The sequence below is a fragment of the Alternaria incomplexa genome (assembly GCF_024043165.1).
Source record: "Alternaria incomplexa strain BMP 0042 chromosome Unknown scaffold_6, whole genome shotgun sequence".
Lineage (NCBI taxonomy): Eukaryota > Fungi > Ascomycota > Dothideomycetes > Pleosporales > Pleosporaceae > Alternaria > Alternaria incomplexa.
The window spans coordinates 396,123-417,538 of NW_026249855.1; the positions used below are offsets into that span (position 1 = coordinate 396,123).

At 54.2% G+C, this 21,416-nt stretch overlaps 8 protein-coding genes across 8 annotated transcripts; 1 reads left to right on the forward strand and 7 right to left on the reverse strand.

Moving 5' to 3' along the window:
- Positions 1–988: 988 nt before the first annotated feature.
- On the reverse strand, positions 989–4,718 carry J4E90_004696 (uncharacterized protein; the record flags this gene model as incomplete). Its single annotated transcript, XM_051434260.1, has 6 exons — positions 989–1,111; positions 1,174–1,369; positions 1,422–1,982; positions 2,032–2,372; positions 2,557–2,650; positions 2,836–4,718. The coding sequence occupies 6 exons, from the start codon at positions 4,716–4,718 to the stop codon at positions 989–991; spliced, it is 3,198 nt and encodes a 1,065-aa protein (XP_051291516.1).
- Positions 4,719–5,904: 1,186 nt separating this feature from the next.
- J4E90_004697 (uncharacterized protein) lies at positions 5,905–7,481 on the reverse strand (the record flags this gene model as incomplete). Its single annotated transcript, XM_051434261.1, has 4 exons — positions 5,905–6,134; positions 6,285–7,190; positions 7,258–7,341; positions 7,460–7,481. 4 exons carry the CDS (start codon positions 7,479–7,481, stop codon positions 5,905–5,907), a joined length of 1,242 nt encoding a protein of 413 aa, XP_051291517.1.
- Positions 7,482–8,051: 570 nt separating this feature from the next.
- Positions 8,052–8,954, reverse strand: J4E90_004698 (uncharacterized protein; the record flags this gene model as incomplete). Its single annotated transcript, XM_051434262.1, has 1 exon — positions 8,052–8,954. The coding sequence occupies one exon, from the start codon at positions 8,952–8,954 to the stop codon at positions 8,052–8,054; it is 903 nt and encodes a 300-aa protein (XP_051291518.1).
- Positions 8,955–9,489: 535 nt separating this feature from the next.
- J4E90_004699 (uncharacterized protein) lies at positions 9,490–12,002 on the reverse strand (the record flags this gene model as incomplete). The annotated part of the gene is made up of 2 exons (XM_051434263.1): positions 9,490–9,834; positions 9,882–12,002. The coding sequence occupies 2 exons, from the start codon at positions 12,000–12,002 to the stop codon at positions 9,490–9,492; spliced, it is 2,466 nt and encodes an 821-aa protein (XP_051291519.1).
- A 1,107-nt stretch (positions 12,003–13,109) lies between these two features.
- VPS74 (Vacuolar protein sorting-associated protein 74) lies at positions 13,110–14,337 on the reverse strand (the record flags this gene model as incomplete). The annotated part of the gene is made up of 4 exons (XM_051434264.1): positions 13,110–13,160; positions 13,222–13,715; positions 13,772–14,018; positions 14,077–14,337. The coding sequence occupies 4 exons, from the start codon at positions 14,335–14,337 to the stop codon at positions 13,110–13,112; spliced, it is 1,053 nt and encodes a 350-aa protein (XP_051291520.1).
- A 481-nt stretch (positions 14,338–14,818) lies between these two features.
- Positions 14,819–15,489, reverse strand: J4E90_004701 (uncharacterized protein; the record flags this gene model as incomplete). The annotated part of the gene is made up of 6 exons (XM_051434265.1): positions 14,819–14,826; positions 14,878–14,916; positions 14,965–15,013; positions 15,065–15,145; positions 15,198–15,215; positions 15,265–15,489. The coding sequence occupies 6 exons, from the start codon at positions 15,487–15,489 to the stop codon at positions 14,819–14,821; spliced, it is 420 nt and encodes a 139-aa protein (XP_051291521.1).
- A 389-nt stretch (positions 15,490–15,878) lies between these two features.
- Positions 15,879–16,692, forward strand: J4E90_004702 (uncharacterized protein; the record flags this gene model as incomplete). The annotated part of the gene is made up of 3 exons (XM_051434266.1): positions 15,879–16,174; positions 16,245–16,510; positions 16,562–16,692. The coding sequence occupies 3 exons, from the start codon at positions 15,879–15,881 to the stop codon at positions 16,690–16,692; spliced, it is 693 nt and encodes a 230-aa protein (XP_051291522.1).
- Positions 16,693–17,072: 380 nt separating this feature from the next.
- On the reverse strand, positions 17,073–18,740 carry J4E90_004703 (uncharacterized protein; the record flags this gene model as incomplete). Its single annotated transcript, XM_051434267.1, has 3 exons — positions 17,073–18,521; positions 18,574–18,666; positions 18,723–18,740. 3 exons carry the CDS (start codon positions 18,738–18,740, stop codon positions 17,073–17,075), a joined length of 1,560 nt encoding a protein of 519 aa, XP_051291523.1.
- Between the last annotated feature and the right edge of the window lie 2,676 nt (positions 18,741–21,416).

The window sequence follows — 21,416 nt, forward strand, 5'->3', positions numbered from 1 at the left end:
CACGGGGCACCCCGGGCACCCCCCCCCCCCCCCCCAGTTGGTCCGCAAAGTCTCCTGCTCTTCTTCATTGATTCTCACGTAAGTGAGCCGCAACTTCACGTTTCACGTCAAACTTCATCTGCACGGAGGCACAAGAAAGGTTCATAGACACAGCATCCACCCAGTTCATAGACCGACTAATACTACATCTCTTCCTAAGATACCGCATCCAGATACCCTCCCCTCCCTTCCCGTTTCGAAACCAGTATACAAGCTTCGCAAGTATACTAGTTAACGTGAAACCGGTCAAACTCGCAAACAGCGGAGGGTTGGGAGAAAGAAAGTTTAACACTTTGGCACACGCGTTCAGCTTTCCCTCCCCCCAGAAGAACGCCGAAGACAAGGACGAGAAAACGAAAAAAAGCTCCTCACCAAGAGCTCAAAATGTACAAAGTAATACCCCGTGTGAAACTCCTCGCTATGCAGTTGTGTGGTACAGCGAAAGAGAAGCGTCCCTGGCAAAAGCGCGCAGGGACTTGGCAGTAAATAGCTGTCCGTACCGGCAAACAAAGACGTATGGGTGGGGGGAACGAACGAGCGCTGAATTCGCGCATCGTGTGCAAAACAGGTGATCCGCCGGAAACAAGGTACGGGGAATGGGGCAGAGAGAGAGAGCTTTTTTTCAAAAAAAGAGAGCAAAAATCGTTGACGTGTCGGGCAAGGACCGTGCCGCGCGTCCGTTAGCGAACAAGTGTCATGTTCGAGTACGGAAGTTGAGCGGGTTGGCTGAGCTGACGGCTGAGCATTCCCAACGACTTCGCCACGGACAGCCTAGGAACTATGCACTACCTTGACGACAATGTCTTGGAATAGTATGGCGGAGTTGGTATCTTTGGTGTTGAGTGCATGAGGAGTGTTGTGGGGGGCCCAGATGGGTCCAGGTTGCGCGGTGGCGTCACGACAACCAGGCTAAATGTTTAGGTTCAGATCCGGTGTGCTTGAACAGGAATCAAGCTCCAAGTCGACGCTGAATGAGCTGCTGCAGCATCTTCAACTGTGCGCGCTCGTCATCAGTGGGCGGTGGTGGGTCTGCGTTGGACATGGCGGTGATGACGGCCGGGGGAGCTTCGGACTGTTTCACGTGGATTAGCGCCAAGGATCAAAACAAGGCCGGTGGGCCACAGGCTGTCTTACAGTGAGACCGAGGATGAGCGCTTGAACTGTGCCCTCACCCAGGTTCATTTCTGGCGTCTTGTTTGCCAGCTGTGCCAGAGATAGTGCTGCTTGCTGCTGCTGGAAGTTGTGCGCAAGGAAATTTTGCATGGACGCTCTGCGATGTGACGCAGCTTCTGCGGACTTGCGGGCTTCGGCCTTCTTGACTACACGGCCACTGCAATGTGTTAGTGACGAGTTTAATGAGCTGCTGATGTGACAGTATATACCTCTTGACCTTGCTGACGAAGTCAAGGATGACTCCCTTCTCCGGAACACGGAAGACCTTGGAGTTGACATCCTTGGGATCGTTGTCACCAAACACATAATTGCCTTCGCCATCAGTGTCGTCGTCAGGATCGTTAGTGATATCGATCAAGCCATTGTTTCGCATGCCACGTGAAAAGGTGGGCTCGACATATTCGGGTTGCTTGCGCACTCGCACTCTGCGTGGCACCCGAGTTACCGGCGCGGCATCGGCCATTTCAGAATCCCCATCTTTGGAACTCAAGTCGTTCTGCAGCAGTAAACCGCTGCGAAGGTCATGTTCGATATGTCGAGGACACCTCCAGGCATCCCGCTGCGATGCCTCAAGGCTGATGTGTGGTGGGTTAGCGAGAGGCGGGTCGACGCAGTCCAAGTGCCAGTACGCGTGACAAAAGTCACACTTCAGCATTTGACGCTTGTGGCCGCTCGACACTCCGCACTGCGTGCATAAAATGACTTTGTGGTCAGCATCAATAAGCCTGGTGTATTCTGGCTTCTGGTAGCCATAGCCACTGTTCTTCGCTCTGTTGTGATGTCAGTGCCAAATCACGCGACAGAACGCGTCACACTTACAGTGGAAACTTCTTGACCTCCTCAAAATACGAGCCGTCGGGACGTGCAGAAACGCCCTCGAAGTTATTTTGAATATCAGAAGGTAGAGCAAACGCGCGAGGATTTGTGCGCTCAAGCTTGCTGAAGAGGGGACCCAGGCTAGGATACGATTCTGCGGCATCGTCGGATGCAGCGAACTTCGTGTTGCACTCATAACAGTAGAACGCTCCATCTGGAACCTCTGTTCGCGGCGGATCGCAGCAGAGAAGGTGAAAGACGCGTGGACAGTTTTCGCAGCACACAAACTCGCCTGCGCCTCTACACGCAGAGCAGAAGTCGTCGCTCTCTGACTGTGGCGAGTTCTGACATTCTGTTAGAGGTGAAGAAAGGACAGAAAGTGGAGGAGAATATGGAAATTTGAGCGGCGTGATGTCTGTAGTGAGCAACATTGATGTTGGGGATGAAAAAGAGAAATTGTTGTTGATGAGTTGTGTGGTGGAAGAGGAATGGTGTGGTTGGATGCTTCGGGAATCCAGTGGCACTTACCGGGTCATTGTCATCAGGCCCCAACTGTCTCGAACCGCCACCACCAGTAAAGGCTACACCAGCAATAGGTCCTGCGTCTCGGTTTTTGACCGGCCTATACGTGTAACAGTTAGCCTTGTAATGATTTGATGACATGTACGGAATGTACGATGCAAACACGTGCAAACACGTAGAGCTTGCTCAGTCGACGCTTACAGCCCTGTGCTGAACCGGGTACATGCATCGACCAACGCCGAGAGATTGACAAGGATGCTGAGAAAATGAGCTGGGAATACTTACGATCGTTTTGTCCTGGCGCCCTGCCCGTTGGTGAGCTTGACCCGCTTAGGTGCCGGCCCCACTGCTGGCGTTGAAGGACGCGACGACATGGCAGGCTCAAACTGAGGTGAGGAGAAGCGCGACGGATCCTCTCGCAGGCGCTTGGTTCCATGATTTGGAACTCGTCCGGCGCGTCGTGGTTGATCTGAATCAACTGGTGGCCCCACAGCGATTTGAGAGTCGGTCAGAGACTCAGTCTCAAGAATCTCGTCATCAAAGCGAACATCAGAGACGGGGGGAGGGAACTGCTCGAACTTGCGAATAGGCTGCTGGTCCACCATAGCCTTTCGCATCTCATAGATTCGGTCATCCTCCGCTTGCTGTTCTGCAGTTGGTGGCTGTTGCTTGTAGGCATGCTTTCCAAAAAGCTTTCCGGCATTTCCTTTCATCTTTTTAGCAGCACGCGCAGCCGCAATGTTCTTTCCCTTCTTCGGTGGCACGACAGGCGCAGGTGCAGCGGGTTTCCCGTTGACCTGCACAGGCTCTGGAGGGCCTTTCTGGACGATCTCTTCATTGACGTCCGACAGCTCAGAATCGCTCCCACCGGTGTCCGGTGTCCTCGCTGCTGGAGTGGGTGCCCCGGTCGACAATCCTCCTTCCACATCCATTGCAGAATCCTGGGCCCGGGTTCCGTTGGTAGCGGTTCGTTTCCTGGGCGACTTGGACGGCTGTCTCGGCGTTGACTCATTTGAGGTATCTGCAGTGGCTGGTAGAGCGGGTGCGCTGCTGAATGGGTGAGGTGCTTGACCCGAATTTTGGTCAAGAGCTGATTGCAATGCTCTGTGCGAAAAGCTTGTAGCCGAATTAGTAGAGTCCATGAACTTTCGATCTTGGTAGTCGTTGACGGCGGAGGCAGAGTCATCAGGAACAATTTCACTACTAGCCCTAGGAGATGGTTGCTGACTGAAGAATGAAGCTCCGTGATTCATCGCGAATTGCTGGTCAAAGCGCCCGTTCTTGCCCAAGCCCATCCTCGCCTTTTCCTCTTGCTTGAATTGCTTGATGAACCTGCGAAATCGGACCATCTGCGCATTGGTGCTGTTTCTTTGTATAACTGATTCGATTGCGTCTGCCAAGTTGGAATCGATTTTGCTCTGCTCGTAGGCGCGCCTCAAGGCAATGCCCACGTAGCGCTTGCCCGAGTTGCTGTTGGCTTTGGAAATCGCATCGTTGACCGCAATCTGAATGCGCTGTGTCGCAGCCTCAACTGGCTCCGACATAGAGACTGCCTGTACTGCCGGGCTCGCGGAAACCGAGGCGCTCTTGGTGTGACCGATTTTCGTTGTGGGCGTCTTGCCATTGACAGGTGTCTTGCTCTGCACTGGGGTCTTGCCCCTGACAGGAGTTTTCGACACCTTCACTTTCTTCTTCGGTTTTGTCGCGGGCTCGTAGTCGTCGTCCTCGTCGTCTTCCAGGATGGGGAAGGCGGCCTGCATCTCTTCCTCCTCCTGCCGCTCCGAGTCGTCAGGCTCGAGCTCAGGAGCTGGAGTGACCTCTGGCGTCGACCCAACCTCGTCACCACCGAAGCCCAAGCTCTTCCCCAATAGCGAATTTCGAGCAGCCGGTCCGTCGAGAGCGCGCGCGCGCTGCTTGTCCTTGGCCTTTGGAGGGACACCGAGGGGGGCCATGTTTTCCAAGACGCCGTGCCGCGCAAACCCGTGCTCTTCGAACGATGGGGCCAGAGTTTGCGGTTGGGGTTCAGTCCACTCGGTAATTGAACGCTGTTTCTTCTCGTTGGCGTGCTCGCTCGGGGTGCCGGTGGGTGAGGCGTAGGGCGTGGTGCTGGACCTTTGTTGCGATTTGAAGTCGCGCGACTCCCGGAGAGACTTGCGGAGGGCCGGCATGGCGAAACTACAGTTTGGTCAGCGCGCTATAACAATCACGAAGACGGTGAGACTTACTTCACGTGTTGTCCGAGAATTTACACGCCGCAATGCCGTGCCCGTCGTTGTGGGTCGGTAGTGCAGGAATGAGAGTCGCTGAAGGTTGTTCGAGGGTGCCCTGGACGCTTGGACGGACCTTCTTATTATGTCAGCCCCCTACGCATGCGCAAACATCGCCATGTCTTACTGTCGTCAGGAATGAAATATATGAATAGCCGGAAGCTTCTTCGATTGTCGGATTGTTTTTTCAGTTCTGACAAAGGCGGGGTGCGGTGTTGGTGTAATGATACCAAAGAATCCACGATCTATTGTCCGCTTTTTCCCTGACGTGCCCAAGTTCACCTTCACCAATCGCCACATGCAGATCGGGTCGTACAATACGTGGACGCGCGCCTGAATAGAGATGATAGTATTGACATCTTTCTTGACTTCACTTCGACGAATCTCTATTACACAATCCTGTCTTTGCATGATCTACTCAGGGGTAAATTCTGTTCCATGCTTTACCTCACTCTATACCATGCCTGGCTATCCGCGTAGGGCACCATAACTTTCGTGTGTTGTAGCGAACAACACAGCCAGGTATCTCTTGTAGCCTCTCTCGATTTGCCATGTTCGCCGTTTGGGGGGGGGGAATAACATGACGGGTGGACAAGATAAACCGAAGACAAGAACAATGACGCGAAGCCGCCCAACGTCCACTCCACCCTTCGCTACAAGTACCTCGAAAACAAAAAGCTCCTTCTGAAAGGACTGGCATGTATGTCGCGTCCACGGTCGCTTAAACATAAGGGAAATGAAGCTGTGTGCGACTGTCAAAGACTCCCCAGACCACCTGGTACGGTCTCAGTCCGTGAGCCGTCTGTAGCTCCTTGAATGCGCGCGCGTTAGCTATCAGATTCTACATTAGTCAATATCACTCATAAGAAGCGAAAAATGCTGGTGGGTAAATAGGTGTCTGTTTTTTTGGATTGTTATCGCTTCTACTTAATCATGTGCACGAGCACAAGAGAAAGCACATCAGACCTGGGTCTTTTGCCGATTTTCTTTCCGATCCTGCCGTTTTTTGCAGTCACCAAAAAAGTCCGTGTCATCCAGGCTCATAGTCGAGAGGCGGGTATGGCGTCAAGGTCTCCGCAAGCTGCGTCTACTCCTCGTCGTCACTCTCCTCCTCTTCGGCAGGAGCAGCACCGCCGTCAGCGGCCTTCTTGGCGGGCTTCTTCTTCTTCTTCTTGTTCTTCTTTGTCGAAGTCTTTCCAATGGGCTGTTCGAGAATCTTGAGGATCTCCTCGTCCTCAATCTTCTTGTCAGACTTGTACTTGGGTGTGTCGATGGCAGCGGGTTGAGCCAGACGCTGCATGCCGTTCTTGGTGATGGCTGTTAAAATGTTAGCTATTGAAGCAAGTTTCATAATCCTTCGCAATCAAGCAAACGAAGGCGGAAATATGGAGATCGAGCAATCGACCACATCGGCCAATATCGGGCATCTCCGTGCACAGACAGAGCAGGGGAAATCCTCGGACTTACCAACAGTGCTGAACAACCTAGCTACGGGCTGGTTGTCCTTGTCAACGACAACTTCGTACTGGCGGAGCACACCTGTGCGGACACATTCGACAACACCAACCTTGGCAGCCTTCTCGTCCTCAAGCTGGCGCAGACTGAAGGGGAAGGTGCCGAACTTCTTGACAACTTCAGACAACAGGCTTCGCGAGGTAGGGCGCTTGAGCTGGTAGGTGGTGGCTGTACGTCGGTGCAGAGTGGTCCTGTTGCTGTTGCTCTTGACCTTGCCGCTTCCGAGACTGACACCCATCTCAACACCCCACACTTCGCCGACCTCAGGGAGACCCTCTCCTCTGACACCCTCGCCGGGCGCAAGAATGATCTTCTTCTTGGACTCGATCTCGTTGTGGTCGAATTGCCAGATGGTGGTGCTCTCGACGAGGTTGCAACCGTATGCCTTGACAACCTTCTCAAGCATGTTGGTCATTTGGCTCTGGGTGTAGGCCTTCTTTGACGCAGCCTTCTTTTGCTCCTCTTCGTCGCCGTGGGGAACCAGGCCTGGGGGTACCATCAACCTCAGCAGAAGCTCGTTCGCGTAGTGTGTAGCCAGAATGAGATCTGCCTCCCGTCCGGTGACCTCGTCGGCAGCTCCGACAATGACATTGTCGCAAACGATCGCGCAGAAGCCATCGATCTGGGCACCGAGCTGGATCTTGACAACCTCTCCCTCCTTCAGTGTGACAGCGGCTTCCTCTGCATCGGTCTTGAGGGGTGTGTACGGGGTGATGTAGGCGCTCGGCGAGATGGTGGTGCAGTGTCCAATGCCCTTGAGGACCTTCTTGCCCTTGTAGACCTTGGCGACCTCCTCGTCTAGGAGCTTGTCACCGCGCTCGCAGAGCTCGACAATGCTGGCATCAGCGGCGATCCATCCTGGACTGGTCAGTTTATGTTCGTGTTTACGCGCGGGAAACGAGCGCAGGTGTGGGGAGCGTCGTACCGGAGACCTCCTTGAGGACTTTCTGGGAGATATCGGCGGCGACCTTGTACTTGGTGATAGTATCTGGGTTCGCCAGAGTGTAGTCTACAATATGGGTTAGCTTCTGCGACTCATGGACAGCACAAAACTGAGGCTGAAGCTATTTTCGTCTGAATAGCTTCTCATGTTGATGGCATTAATAGCGAACAAGGATCGAGCTTACCGACAGCTGCTGTTTCGGCCATCTTGAGTATAGTTGAGTGTGGGAAGATGGTCTAGGAGCTAGAATTGGAGTGGTGCGCGAGGTCGTTCCTGTGTTCAGGCCAGCCCCTCAGTGGGGTGCTTTCGAGCTTTCGCTTAGCCAAAGCCCAATGACGATGATCGCCTGACAACGTCACACTCGACCTGCTTTGCTTGTTCCTGAATTAATTACCTTAGGTATAGAAACTGGACTTGTGATCATTTGAATCACCGTTTCGAGCTCGTGTTTGTGGCCTAGGTTGGCATCTCCATTATTGCAGTGCAACCTCACTGCGGTTACGCAGCTGCATGTATGCCACGCTGCTGACAGCTTCGACAGCGTGCCATCAGGTGCTAGACATTTGATGACATCGAACATAGTGTACCTGGCAAAAGAACACATCTATGCTATTGAACATTGAACTGGTATCATACCATCCCCACTCTCATGATGTACTTCGCATTCTCAAAGAATCTTTACAGAGCAAGCGCAAATTTCTGCAAATCTATGGGTATTTCGTCGATACGGAATCGCATTCATGATATAAGATCATAGTGTCACTCCACCCTCCCATCTATACCTGCAAAACCCCATCCACAACCACCGCCCGATGATCACTAGCATAAACCCCATCCTCAAACCGATTCGGCAACACACTATACCCCTCAACACCCCAATCCCCCTCTCCTCGCGGACCCACAAACACAAAGTCAATCAGCGCCTTATCCACATCATCAAACGCCGTATACGTATTCTCATCACCATACAGCCACTTAGCCTGCTCCTTCGTATCTTGCAGGAGCGACGACGCGTTATTCAGCATCATGTACGCATCATCCGTAACCTCAGAGTTGAGGTCGCCGGCCAGGAAGAAAGGCAGGCCAGTAGACGAGTAGTTTGACGACGGGGAAGCAATATCCGCGGCAATTCCCTCGATGATCTTCGCAGATTCGCGGCGCGAGATGGCGCCGGCGTTGTCGAAATGCGTTGACATGGCTACTATTTCCTTCTTGCTTGTCGTGTGCTTGAATGTGCCGATGGTCACGATGCGAACGGAGCCTGCGTCCCAGCCTTTCTTTCCAACGGCGCCGTCTTCGTTTAGCCAGACGGTCTTCCAGGTTACGAGTTCCCAGACGGCTGGGCGGTAGATGACGGGGCTGTATTCGCCTTCGGTTTTGCCGTCGTCGCGGCCGACGCCGATGTAAGCCCATTCGTTGCCGAGGCCCGCCATGATGTCGACGATTTGCTCGTTGAGCACTTCTTGTAGACAGATGAAGGCTTCGGGGTTGTGGAGAGTGTTGTAGTGCAGCTCGTTGAGGATCAGTTGTTTCCGTGTTGACCAGGGCTTCTCGCCTGCGGCGGGTGGATCGGCGGCATAACGGATGTTGTGGGTCAAGATTCGGATTGGGAGAGTAGCAGCTTGTGCTTTCATGATGAAGGCAAGCAGGGTGGTGACAAGAAGCGCTGCGTTGAGCATCATGACGACAGGCTACTAGGTAGGTATTACCGGAACCGAACACGTGACGGAGTGAAGCGGGGACGATGTTCTCTCTGGCAACGACTGCGAAGAAGGCTTGTGGTAAAGAGACGAATAGAGGCCTTCACAGTATCGAGAGATGGCACTGGCACGGTCTTGATATGAACAACTGTAATTGACGCCTACCTACATCGCTGCGTCGAAGACTACCAACCCTACTTATACTTTACAAACGACACCAGCAACTAAGAGAAGAAGGAAGGTACTCAAAATAGTGCCGCATAATGACGAAGGCTTCAAACTATGCCAATCCTCCGTGTTATAATCCAAGAGGGGCCCAAATTTCCGAGTTGTAGCCGACAAATGAGAACGCCGATAGACAAGCACGTTGTCCGCATGCGCAACTCCACGTGATCCGCTGTTTTTACACGGGCTTCTATACCCTGGATGCGCTTGCCAATATGAAAAACGACCCCGCTATGCTTATCTGAATATCATTTCCTGTTTGCGCAGACAGGCAATCTGAATGCTAAGCCTACAATGGCTGACCAGTCCGTTTGCGCACGTTCTCCATGTGTACGCGGTTCTTCAGATGTAATTCAAAATTGTTGACCGTCTGTTCGGGCCCAGCGTTGTACAGCTTTCCTGGGCAGTCTATGCATCGGATTCGCGGGAGGAAGTACGCTTTGTGGTTCGCTGGCAGAGGAGCGGTTGGAGATAGTGTATCTAGCTTGACTTGTCTGGACACCATCTCGCCAGTCTTCGGGTCCTCGTGGCGCTCGTTCATGACTGCGTAGCGCATGGTAGATTCGAAGAGCTCCCCGGGATTCTTATCGCGTAGGTCTTGGAGCGCTTTTTGGAGCCATGGGGGAGTGGGAGGCTGTTATGGGTCAGATATGACTACATGGAAGCAAGGAGACATCTTACATGTTGTGAAGCGGCGGGCGTTGGCCAAGGTGCTTCCAATGAGCCATCCGGCTTGTAATTCCATTGCTTGTTCGGTGTCGTTGGTGTGGGGGTGGAAGGTGGCTTCGGCGAAGCTTCAACGGATGTCGGTACTGTCGGTGTGGAGCGGGAAGGCATGGCGGGTGACGGTGGAGGAGGCATCGAGTTTGCGGTAGGCGTACCCCGCGTTGGTGGTTGCGAGAGTGTCATCATGGGAGTTCCAGCGGGCTTTACGAAAGCTCTTGGATTCCTTACCCATTCCCTGAACTTTGCAGGCGTTATGCGGAGTTTGACTATTAGTGATGTGGGTTCAGATAAGCTCTCTTCCCGCGCTTCATACCGTAGGGACCTCGACGCCCTTGGCTCGTGATGGGGTGTTTGGATATTCGAGACTTCGGGAGTTGCTGATCTTCCAATGGCGGATCGCATCGCAGCTTGAGCAGCAGTAGCAGCTCCGCGCATACCACGGGTACGAGCAGTGCCTCCAGTCATCAATTGAGCAGGTGCGGGAGACTCCATGACTGAATCATCACTATCTGAGTCGTCTGAGCTGCCATCAGCACCGCGACGACGGCCTTCTCTGGCTTTACGCGTGGCCTTGAAGAGTTGACTGTCCTCGATCGTTTCCGCAGCGCCAGGCAGCACTGATGAAACGACCAACGTCCGTACAGTCCGTTGGCGGTCTTTGAGGTCTGGCAGGGCAGGGCCACCGCGTCTGTTGACGGAACGCTTCTGGCGTCGCTGTTCGCGCATGATTGAAAGTTCGGCTCGCTCCAGGTCCGCATTGCTGAGTTCGTAAAGGTAGGGTTGGTAGTCCTTTGTTGACTGCATCGGGCGGAATACGGAGGGGAGTGGAGATGCCAGGAAGTTGTCTTGTATGTCTGTATCCTCGACTGGTCGCCCGTCGAAGGGATGGCCTGTGATGTAAAGACTTTTTGTAAACATCTGGCACTGCTCTCTTATGGAATGTGCGATTGCGGTTGTGAACTCTCCGGATAGTGACAAGTCGGCGGCCATCTGTCTCGCAAACTCCTCAGGCGCATTCAGAGGGTTGTTGATCTCCCACTCGAACTGGTCTACGAGGGTGTGCTGGCCAATGGTAATGTTCAGTTTGATCAATATCCGCATCTCGTCGTTCTTGTATGCCGAGTATGGCTGATGTGGATCCAGTGGTTCGTCGTCGAAGAAGGCGTGGGGGTAGTAGTCTTGTACCTGCTCGTGAATTTCGCGATCGATTTGCTGCATTACGTTCTGGCGCAGTTCGGGCGGTATTTGGAAGTCTTCGACGAGGGTTTGGGCGAAGAGCACGGGGTTGGTAACGCGGTCGTGGAGGTTCCAGGTAAAAGTATCGCGAAGCTTCAGTCTATCCAATTCGATATCCAAGCGCACAGGTACAAGCTCCTCAATCTGGTCTGCTTGCTGGAGCCCCTTCTCTTTCGAAACCTTGAGCTGCGGTGCGAGTCGACGGCCAGCGCGCTTGGCATTCTCAGGGTATAGCAGCTTGGTTTGCGGTAGGGCGCGCGGGTCTCTGGGGTCGGGAGGTATCTCGGTCAGGCCGTTGCCGTAGCCAGCGTAGCCATATCCAAAGATGGCGCCGGGGTTCTGTCGTCGGACCGGATATACTTCGTCGCGGTAGAAATGGCGCAGGTCGTTGAGTTCGCCATACACCTTCTCGGAATGTTTGTTGCGCTCGTACTTGTTTACGCTATCCAAGAGGTCGCGCTCGATGTAGCGGTTGAGGAGGTGCGTCTGCGAGGCTGTGGGTTTCGCGCCGTCGTCGTGGGAAGGCGTGTGTGATGACTTGCGGGTGCCCGAACGCGATCGCTTTCTGCTGGGCGACGCGCCGTTGATGGCTTCGGGTTGCGCGGGCGATGCCATGTCGCCTTGCGCGCCGGCGAGGTTCAGACCAGAGGCGGCCATGACGGCCTTGGCTTTCTGCTTGCCGTCTCGGATCGCGTTGTTGTCGTTGGACGCGCCGTCGGGTCCATTGATGCTGGTCGGGGCGTTGGCGGGCTGGACAGCACCTTCACTGTTGATGCCGTTGGTGGACGCGCCGTGGGCGGGATCGAGGGACTGAGAGTCGGCTAGCGGCGGGGAGGGCATCGCGTAGGAACTGTGGATGCGCGCAGCAGGAGCGACCTGCGTGTTGCTGCCCTGGTTAGAGCCGAGGCATGGAGGCTGGAAAGAGTGATGGAGGCTCGAGTGGGTCAATGGGCGTCCCAAGCGGTCGCGCCTGCCAGAAGAAGGGGGCGGACGTGCGATGCGATGGCGACAGCAACACCCGCGCCGCCATCTCCAGAAAGCGCATGCATCGCGCCGCGATCACGCGAATAAATAGCAGCAATAGAAAAAACACATACCTTTGCGAGCATGCAATTTGCGCGTCGTCACAGGTCACAGGGCTGGGCTGGGCCTCTGTTTGGCTGTCCAGGGAAAGAAGTGCCGATCGGGTAGTCAAGCGCGCAGCAGCCCGTCTGTAAGCCTTTCACAGGCGAGAGTATTGGCAGGAAACCTAAATCGGCGAAACACCTGCTGCGGTACCTTGGGCGGGGTCGCGGCCGTGGATAAGCTCGGAATGATGTGTTGTGTGTCAGGCAGAGGCATTGATGGATTTGCGCCTCGCTCCCACTTCCCGCCGCTTGCGAGCGCCGAGCCAGCCAGCCCATGACCACACTGAAGCTCGTCGGCACGCTCCCACGCACCCAGCGTCTCTGCCCGGCGTGGTTCTTTTCACGAAAGCAGAGGCCATGCTCTCCCGACTGTTCCACATAATTACACCTGCACTCCATCGTCTCCACGCAGCCCATCACGTGTGACGCCATGACGAATGCTAGCGCCTACCTAGACCGGTAAGCTCAGAGGAAAAGCCACTCGTGTAATGCAGTGGACCTTGTTCGTTATCGAATAAAGGTTGTATTTTATGGAAAGACCCGCCTAGTAGAAGAAGATAAGAAGCGTCTGGTAGTACACCTCGTCACCGCACTCTGACGCCCTCGCCTCCAGATCCATCCTAGTTGCATCGGTGCTAGAAACTGACAATACCTAAACATTTCCATCCAGTCCCGGCCCGGACACGCCGCCGCTTACAAGTTCGCCGGCTATATGCGTCTGCTTTGCTTGCGATAGATACTCAAACGTGCAGGTTCGCTGCTGAGACATGCGCTCCCCTGTTGCTCAGTAATATCGCTGCTCTCGTTGTATTCCCTCCGCTCAAAGCAGTGAGTCAAGTCGAGTGAATACACTCAAGCATGCTGCGACAACCTATGGTAAAATAGTCAGCGCTCTGTCATGTTGAAGGAAAACAAAACAGCGATTGACTTACCTCAAGCTGGAGCTCCTTATCCTTGGAACCGTTAACTTCGTCCGTGATGAGCTGACCCAAGTTTGCGCCCACACCCTGCGAGCCACCCTGCCTCTTTGCAAACGGCCACTGCGAATATTCTGCCAGCAGCTCGTCCACTTGAGCGAAGGCCCGTTCCCGCGCTTCGTGACCCAACGTTGTCAGGGCGTTCTCGAGGACGTTGGCGGCATAGGCGGCGCAGACCATGGTGATTGTTCGCAGCACTCTGAATTCCAACTCCTCAGGGAGGAATTGGCTGCCAGGGAGGACGACGGTGCGGTTGGTGAGAACGTTCCGGACTCTGCGTCGAATCTCCTCCTTTGCGCCGCCGTCTGCGACAGGATGTGTAGCCATGTCGAACAGGAGGAAGTTCTTCTTCTCGGTGCGCAGGATGCCCTTGTCGACGAGGCCTTTGCATAGTCGTTCGCGTACTTGTTTTAGTTGGTAGCCAATCTTCATGAGGTTCCACGTCTCTCCTGTGTGTATAGTTAGTGCCGAGCACCAGCCTTGGGATTGCGCGCCGCAAACGTACCGCTCATGAGGTCGATCCACGAGTTGACGCTCATCTTCTCGCTCGACTTCATCATCTTGAGGGCCTCGTCCAGCAGAACCTCTCCGGTCAACGTGTCGTCAATAACCTCGATGACCCGGTCTGCGAGGGGGAACCGTCGCCGATTCGAGTCCTTTTGCATGCTCACGCGGCCTCGGAAGGCCAATTCTATGACAATGCAGCCTCGCAATGCATAGGAGATGTTGTCGTTCCAGAACGACAGGTATCCCTATTCTCACTCATCAGCCTGCTGCCCCTAGCCCACCAGCGCCCTGCCGGGTACACACCTGTTTGTCCTTCAGCCCCATGAGGATGATTTCCTCCATGAGCGTCAGCTTGGGCTGTTTGCTCCTCTCTGCATTTTCGCTGATGTCCCGGGGGTCGAATGCGATCTTGTGGCCATTCTCGGAGCTTTCGTAGGAGGTTTCGGGGGTGCGGTCGTCGTTGCGCTTGGGTGCTGGCGAGCTGACCCGGCTGCTCTCGTCCTCGCCGTTGCCGGCAGCGCCGCCGCCTCCTCTCCGGCGCGTCAGACCAGAGCTAGAAGCCATCAGGTGTGGTTGTGGAACGGGAGGGGGTTCTTGTTGAAATTATGCGTGATGCTCCTCAACGGGCGCAGGGATGAGGGCGCTTGGGCTGCGCATGCGCGGTGTCGGACTATGTGGGACTTTCGGTGAGTGCGATGTGGGAGAGGGTGGCGGGCACGGCGACGTAAAGAATAAGGGGTATGGCAAGGCGCCTGTGTGAGTTACGCGTTGGGGGTTGATTCTCGTGCCACATCAATCAGCGGACAGGGTGTCGGTCTCGGATGTGCCAAGATTAGTTACGCACGCTTCGGAGATCAAGTAAACAGGCGTCCAACAACACAAAAGCCAAAGCACTGGGAGGTGGATAGCGTCAATTCTATCAGAAGTACACGGTGCCGACCCAGGCGACTGTTTTACACGGGGGCATATATATAGCGATGCCGGTAGAACCGACTCTCAATTCCACATCCATCATCTCCAATCCAGCGCGGCTCTCCAATATCATTTAGTGAGCTACGATGTGTTAGTTTGGGGCAACTTCGGGATTTTCAAGTTGCGACTCACCATCGGGCTGGGCCATGATGTAGTCCACTGCTTGCTTGACTGTGATATCATCAGTATGTATATCTCCGACCCTGCATCTGAACGTACCGCTGTGGATGGCATCGGCCTCCTTGTCGGGGATCTCAATGCTGAATTCCTGCCTCACTGTCAGATTTGCCTTCCGAGTATCGCACGCGGGCCGACTAACCTCCTCAATTGCCATGACCACCTCTACGGTATCCAGACTGTCGAGACCGAGGTCGTTGTGGAAGTGCGATTCGGCGTTCAGCTGCAAAATATAAGCCTTTGTCTCCAATCCCTCACACGCTGTTGGTAGCTACCTTGGAGGCATCGGTGACCTGCTTCTGCGTTAGCCACTTTCTAAAATTGCCGTCACATAACCATTACCTTGTCGAAGTTCTTCAAAAGGTCCATTATCCTGCCGGTGACCTCATCTTTTGACAGACCGGCGCTCGCGGCGTAGCATCGTACGGCCTGGAAGTATACGGAGGGATTCATTTGCTTTGGCTGGACGAAGGAGCTTCGCGCAACGGGGCGAGCCATTGCGGCCTGGCATCGTGGGGCAGCGCGGACGGCGGACCGGGCGGACCTGAGGAGTGCTGTTCGGAACATGGTGGACGGTTTAGGAGGGTGTCGTGCGAGGTAGCAAGGTCGGTGGTGGTGGTGATGTTGATGCTCGACTAGAACTTCAGACTAAAGTTACATTACGTTAGTCAGCCGTCAAGAGCATTTCCGTACGAGTGAACAGGCGCACCTTGAATTATCGCAACAGGTAACACAGATATCCGAGAAAGACTCAAAAATCATTCATATACCCTGCTACATCACCTGAGTCAAATTTCTGACCTCGGAGTTGCCTCCCACCGTTGTTGCCGTCATTGGACTTGTCGGCCAATCGCAGCCTCCGCGTTACAAGCGACGACCTCAAGTTTCGAGCTTGACAACAACCTCCATATCCGCCAGCAACCCCCCAACCCGCCAGCGACTCCACCACGCTCACAATGGCCAGCGCAAAGCCATTGACAATGTTGGCACGAAGCCGCCCGGCTGCCACCCTGCTCCGGTCACCACAGTTCGCGTCTGGACGCCTCCCCTCGCCCGCCACCGTCGCCTTCTTCTCTACCACCCTATCCCGAGCCGCCACCCCAGCAGGACCCCCGCCGCCAGGCTTCCGGTTACCCAAGCCCAAGCGATGGGATGAAGGAGAAGGTGCATTGGACCGCGCCGGCAAGTACTTCTTGCTCATGGAGATGTTCCGCGGCATGTATGTGTCGCTGGAGCAGTTTTTCCGCCCGCCGTGAGTACTCCAACTAGCAGACTAATCGGCTGCTACCTGGTCGCAATGCGGTAATCTGACGTTTCTGAAGATACACCATCTTCTACCCATTCGAGAAGGGCCCTATTTCGCCCCGCTTCCGAGGCGAACATGCCCTGCGACGGTACCCTACCGGTGAGGAGCGTTGCATTGCTTGCAAGCTCTGCGAGGCCATCTGCCCTGCGCAAGCCATCACAATCGAGGCCGAAGAGCGCATGGACGGTAGCAGGAGGACCACACGTTATGATATCGACATGACCAAGTGCATCTACTGCGGACTCTGCCAAGAGAGCTGCCCAGTCGATGCCATTGTTGAGGGTATGTCGACACGTTCCCTGAGTACGCGGATCAAGTGCTAACATGATATAGGACCCAATGCCGAGTATGCGACTGAGACCCGCGAGGAGCTCCTTTACAACAAGGAGAAGCTGCTAGCAAACGGAGACAAGTGGGAGCCCGAGATTGCCGCAGCTGCTCGTGCGGATGCGCCGTACAGATAATGGACGGGAGCGATTTGGAATTACTGTACATATAAGGAGCGGTTGCGTCTGACACAGCCAGTCAGATTTCTTTTGTCAATGCATCAGTAAACAATACCAAGCTCACTGAGTCCATGTTCAAGAAAACACTGAGAGACATGGAAACGACGGACGTGGTATTGTGACGGAGTCCAACTAAATGCATTACTATTGATTTGCGAGATAACATTGGCATTGAACAAACATCCTTGAGAGAAGACAACCTAATATTCAAGATCATAATACTCCTAACGCTCATACGATGCCTGCCATGATATGGTATCAAACGCCAAATGCCTGCCTATAGTATGCATGCCGCCACCCTTTCCTTTTATATACCTTGATCCCGCCCAGCCTCATGATCATCTCGCCTTGAATGTTCCCTCGAAGCCCGGTCGCTTGACCTTCTTGCCAGGCTTCTTGACCTTCTTTTTGCCCTTTTGGCCCTTGTCATCCTTGCGCTTCTTGAGGTTCTCCTCCCTCTTCTTCTGTCTCGCGGCCTTTCCTTGGTCGACGTTCGTGAGCCTCTCCTTCCACTCTTGCTTGCTCTTGTCCTTTTGTTTTTGTTGACGCTTCAAGCTCTTCTTCAGAAGGTTGACGTCGTCGAACACCTTCTCGCCCTGTGCCCTCTTCTTGGCGGCCAGCCATAGATCCTTCTCTTGAATATCCTTGCGCTTGTCCTCGTCGAAGGCGTTAATGCGAGCCTGTTTCTTTTGCGCAGCCTCTAGTGCCGTCTTCGCATCTGACTTGCCCTTCTTCTTCTTGGAGTCGAGGAATCCAGAGAGATTGCTCTCAAGCTGCTGGCCGTCCCATGCGATCTTGCCGAAGTTGAAGTTGCGCTCAGTCTCCGGCGACCTCGCCGGGAATACAGAAGGTGAGCCCGAACCGCCTCTTATCCGTGCGAGCTGCTCCTCCGCTTGCTGTCGTGCCTCATCCTCTTTCGCATCCTGACGCATAGCCTTCTTCGCGGCCTTCTTTTCGGCTTCCTTCTTCCTGCGCGCTTCGATCAGCTCTGCTCGGTTGCGTGCAGGGCGTCCATCTGGGCCGTCGGCCTTTCGCGCCGCGCGCATTGCCTCTAGTTTCGCGTTCAACCGAGCACGGAAATCCTCATGTTTTTGCGGATCGATCGTGTATGGCTTCTTAGCCTTCTTCTGTGGCGCTTCTTCACCGGACTGGGGTAGTGAAGAATTTGACGAAGCGGCGGAGGCGACGGAGGCTGTGGAGGAGTTGGAATTGGCAGTAGTGGAGGGAGCAGTAGACTGACCCTCTTCGACGAGACCGGAGACGTCCAAGGCCTCTATGCGTTCGTCTGGATGTTCGAGTTCGTCTGCAGACGCGTCGTCTTCTTCGTCTTCGTCTTCGTCCTCGTCATCGTCCTTTTCAGGCTTTTCGGCGGCGAGACCTTGGAACTGCGTTGGTAGCGCTTTCTTCGCTTCCAGCTTTTGCTTGTTCTTGGCCTGCTTCTCCTTCCTCTTTTCTCTCCGCTTCTCTGCTTTCGCCGCGTGCTTGGCCTCCGCCTTGGACAAAGTGACTTCTTCGGTCTCTTCGGCTTCTGGCTCAACAGGCTGTGTCTTTTGCTTCTTTGCCTTGCTCTTGATGCCCTCAAGAGGCTTCTCCTTTGTGATGTCCATGTCAAGGTCGGACGACTCGGGCTCGGAAACCTCCTCACCCTCCAATTCACGCTTCCGTTTTAGCGCGTTCTCGTCCATGACGTCTTTGGCGCTCTTATGGGAGGCAGGATCCAGCTTCGCTCGCTTGGCAGCTTGTCGTTCTTCGAGAGTCTGCTTCTTGCCTTTCTTTTGCCATTGCGTCTGCAGACATCATGTCAGCATAAGGCGATGCCTGAGGTGAAGAGATGCATACGCTGGTGATACTCTCGTCCTTGCCATAGTAGTCTTTGGCGGGTATCAGAGACATGAGTCCCTCGAAGGCACGAGCATGGCTCTTTAGACGCTCCTGCAGCTCTCAGTTAGCGGCGAGAGCGAGCGACAGGAGGCGGGCCCGGTGCATACCTCGAGATTGTCGCCCATTGCGAGGACAGTAGACGCAGTATCCTTTTCGAAATGTGATATGTCCTGTTTCAGACGGATAGAGGGCGCAGAGTTGGCGGGGCGAGCGTGTCGTGTGCGGGTCGCGAAAATCGAGGTCAAAACGAAAGCCAAGATTTCGAGCAGACTTTCAGCGCTAGGGCCCTTCCAAGATCAGACCCACCCGCCAATAGACCCTCGCCGCCCCAGCCACCGACCATTCAGGCTTAACGCGAAGCAGACTCGCGTGCTCTTTCACCAGCATCAGCCTCGCTGCCGGCAAGGTGCCGCGAGTCCATGGATGATGCGCGTCTGTCAGATCCGCTTGCCTCTCGCGCTTCACAACGATAGGCCAAGACAATTCATTTGTTGTACATGATAGTCGGTGGAGACGCGTACGCACAGCCACCCGAGCCCAAGCACAACCTCGCCGTCGTCGCCTTGTATATATCCTAGGCAACGCCCTGCTGGCAATCACCTGACAACTCCATATACTCAGCGCTATCCCACATACCAGAACTGCTAATACCTTCGCTCTAATGGCTACGCCGATCATCGAAGCCAGATCTCTTTCATCGCTTACCGCTCTTGCCTCAAATCCACCAGCTTACCCAAGGAATCCTACTCATGAGAGGCATGACCCGCTAGTACTGTACATCGCCCGTGTTCCTGGCAGCAGAGGTACGGCTGTCAATATGTCTTCTCCTACAGTAGACCTAACGTGCTTCAGATGTCTTCTTATCTCCGATGAAGCCGCGGGAAAAGGTGGTGACCGCAGAAGACATACAAAGTTCACTCTATTTCGTCCACGTTGAGCAACCAGAAGATGCTTACCTTGTCGACCCTCCTGGATTCCAGGATACAGATTATGCGCAAGAGAGCCAATTGTCTTCTAATCCCGTCTCTGCGCCTATCGTCCCAAGGAAAGCAGTACCCGGCATAAACACTGCTCCCATACGGAAGCCCGTTCCCAGCCCTCTGGCGCCCATCAATAATTACTCCAACAACCAGAACACTGATGCAGGCAACTATGCGCGGAGATCTGCAATGCTCGCCCCAGAGTATAGCCACAGCCCACGACGCTCATTCGATGCAAGCCAGTACCAACAGGAAAACCGAAGACCGACAGCTTCGCCACGTAGACGATCGGAGAACCCGTCACGCTCCAGTGCATCGCTCACCCTTATCCGGCGAGATCCCGCATCTGGCGCGCAGTGGAATGTCGCTCGCATTGAAGATCCACCTGTCCTAAATGTCTCATCGACATCGAATGATCCTGGCATGAAGAAAAAGTTGGGAGCACCGATGTATATCGAAGTTTTCAATCCTGGCTATTCCAAATTTCTGCATTCCGACACCACGAACAAGCCCCCTTTAACAACACGAGATAGCGGCATGTCAATCCAATCACATAATGCAGCGTCAGAACAACAGACGGGGGCTCATCTGTCTACGAACGAGAACGTATTCCGACGACGCATATGGATGGAAGGGTCGCAGCATGTAGGCGGCTTTGGACATCGGAAGCTTAATTCGTATGACTACGATACCGGACGTCCTGACTCAAGGGGGAGTTATCGCGCGCAGACCAACTCCACATCGACAGACATGAGACCGTCTCCAACCCCTCCGTTCGTGACTAGGCAAGACCAGTCATATGCTAGCATTCAGGTCTCAGATAGGCAAACCAGTTTTCGTGGTTATGTGTTCACAAGTCCGTGGAACGGACGATGCGAATTCACCACCGGAGTAGGCGGGGGATCTTTGAAGGTAATGCCACTCATGTCTCAGTGATTGTCAACAGGAGATACTAACTACTCTGGTAGTGTCGACACATTGTCCCAGGGCTTCAAGGAGCGCCGCCTACAGCCATGACGGTTAGTGAGCTACGTTTCAACCTCCCGAGTAGTCCCAAACCCACTACACCCAGAGGCGAAGAAGGCTCAAAACGCTCGTCATTCTTCCGCAAAGCACGACACAGCCGCAATAACTCCTCTTTATCAGTCAGTTGCGATGACACCACCGAAGACGCTAGAAGTTCGTTGGATCGCTTAGATCTTTCTTTAGGTCAGGAGTTCGCAGGTGGTGGTTTTGGTGGTAAGCAAGCGAAATTGGGAAAGATAATTCTGGAAGATGAAGGCTTGAAGATGATGGACTTACTAGTCGCGGCGAATCTGGGATTGTGGTGGAGAGCTTACGAGAAAGCGCTTGTAAGTGGGGGTACTACAGATACTATACAATAAGCTGGAGACGACCGTAACCACGTTGGAGCATAGGATTCTCATAGTGCAAGCCCGGTGTCACCTTTGGGAGGGTAATTGTCGTGGTGTTTCTCCTAGTTTCAAACGGGTCCGAGACGACACTGCCTATTGCGATATGCCATGTGAGGTATCAGACGGTATGTATAGTGAAAGAGCCATCTGACAGCACTGACCACGTAGCATCGAGCAGTCACTTTAAGCGTCTATATATGTTCTAGAGCTGACTTGGTCATGCTGGTGACTTTTCACGGCTGCTTTCCATAACCTATAAAGGTAGATTGACGTCAATCACTCCCCTTATTCACCAGTCTACTTGCACGCACTCTTCTTGAGACCCTTTTTAGATCCAGCCTCTGACTTCCGCATCTCCATTTCAACAGAGGCCCTTGATCGCAATCACACCACCACACACGTCGAC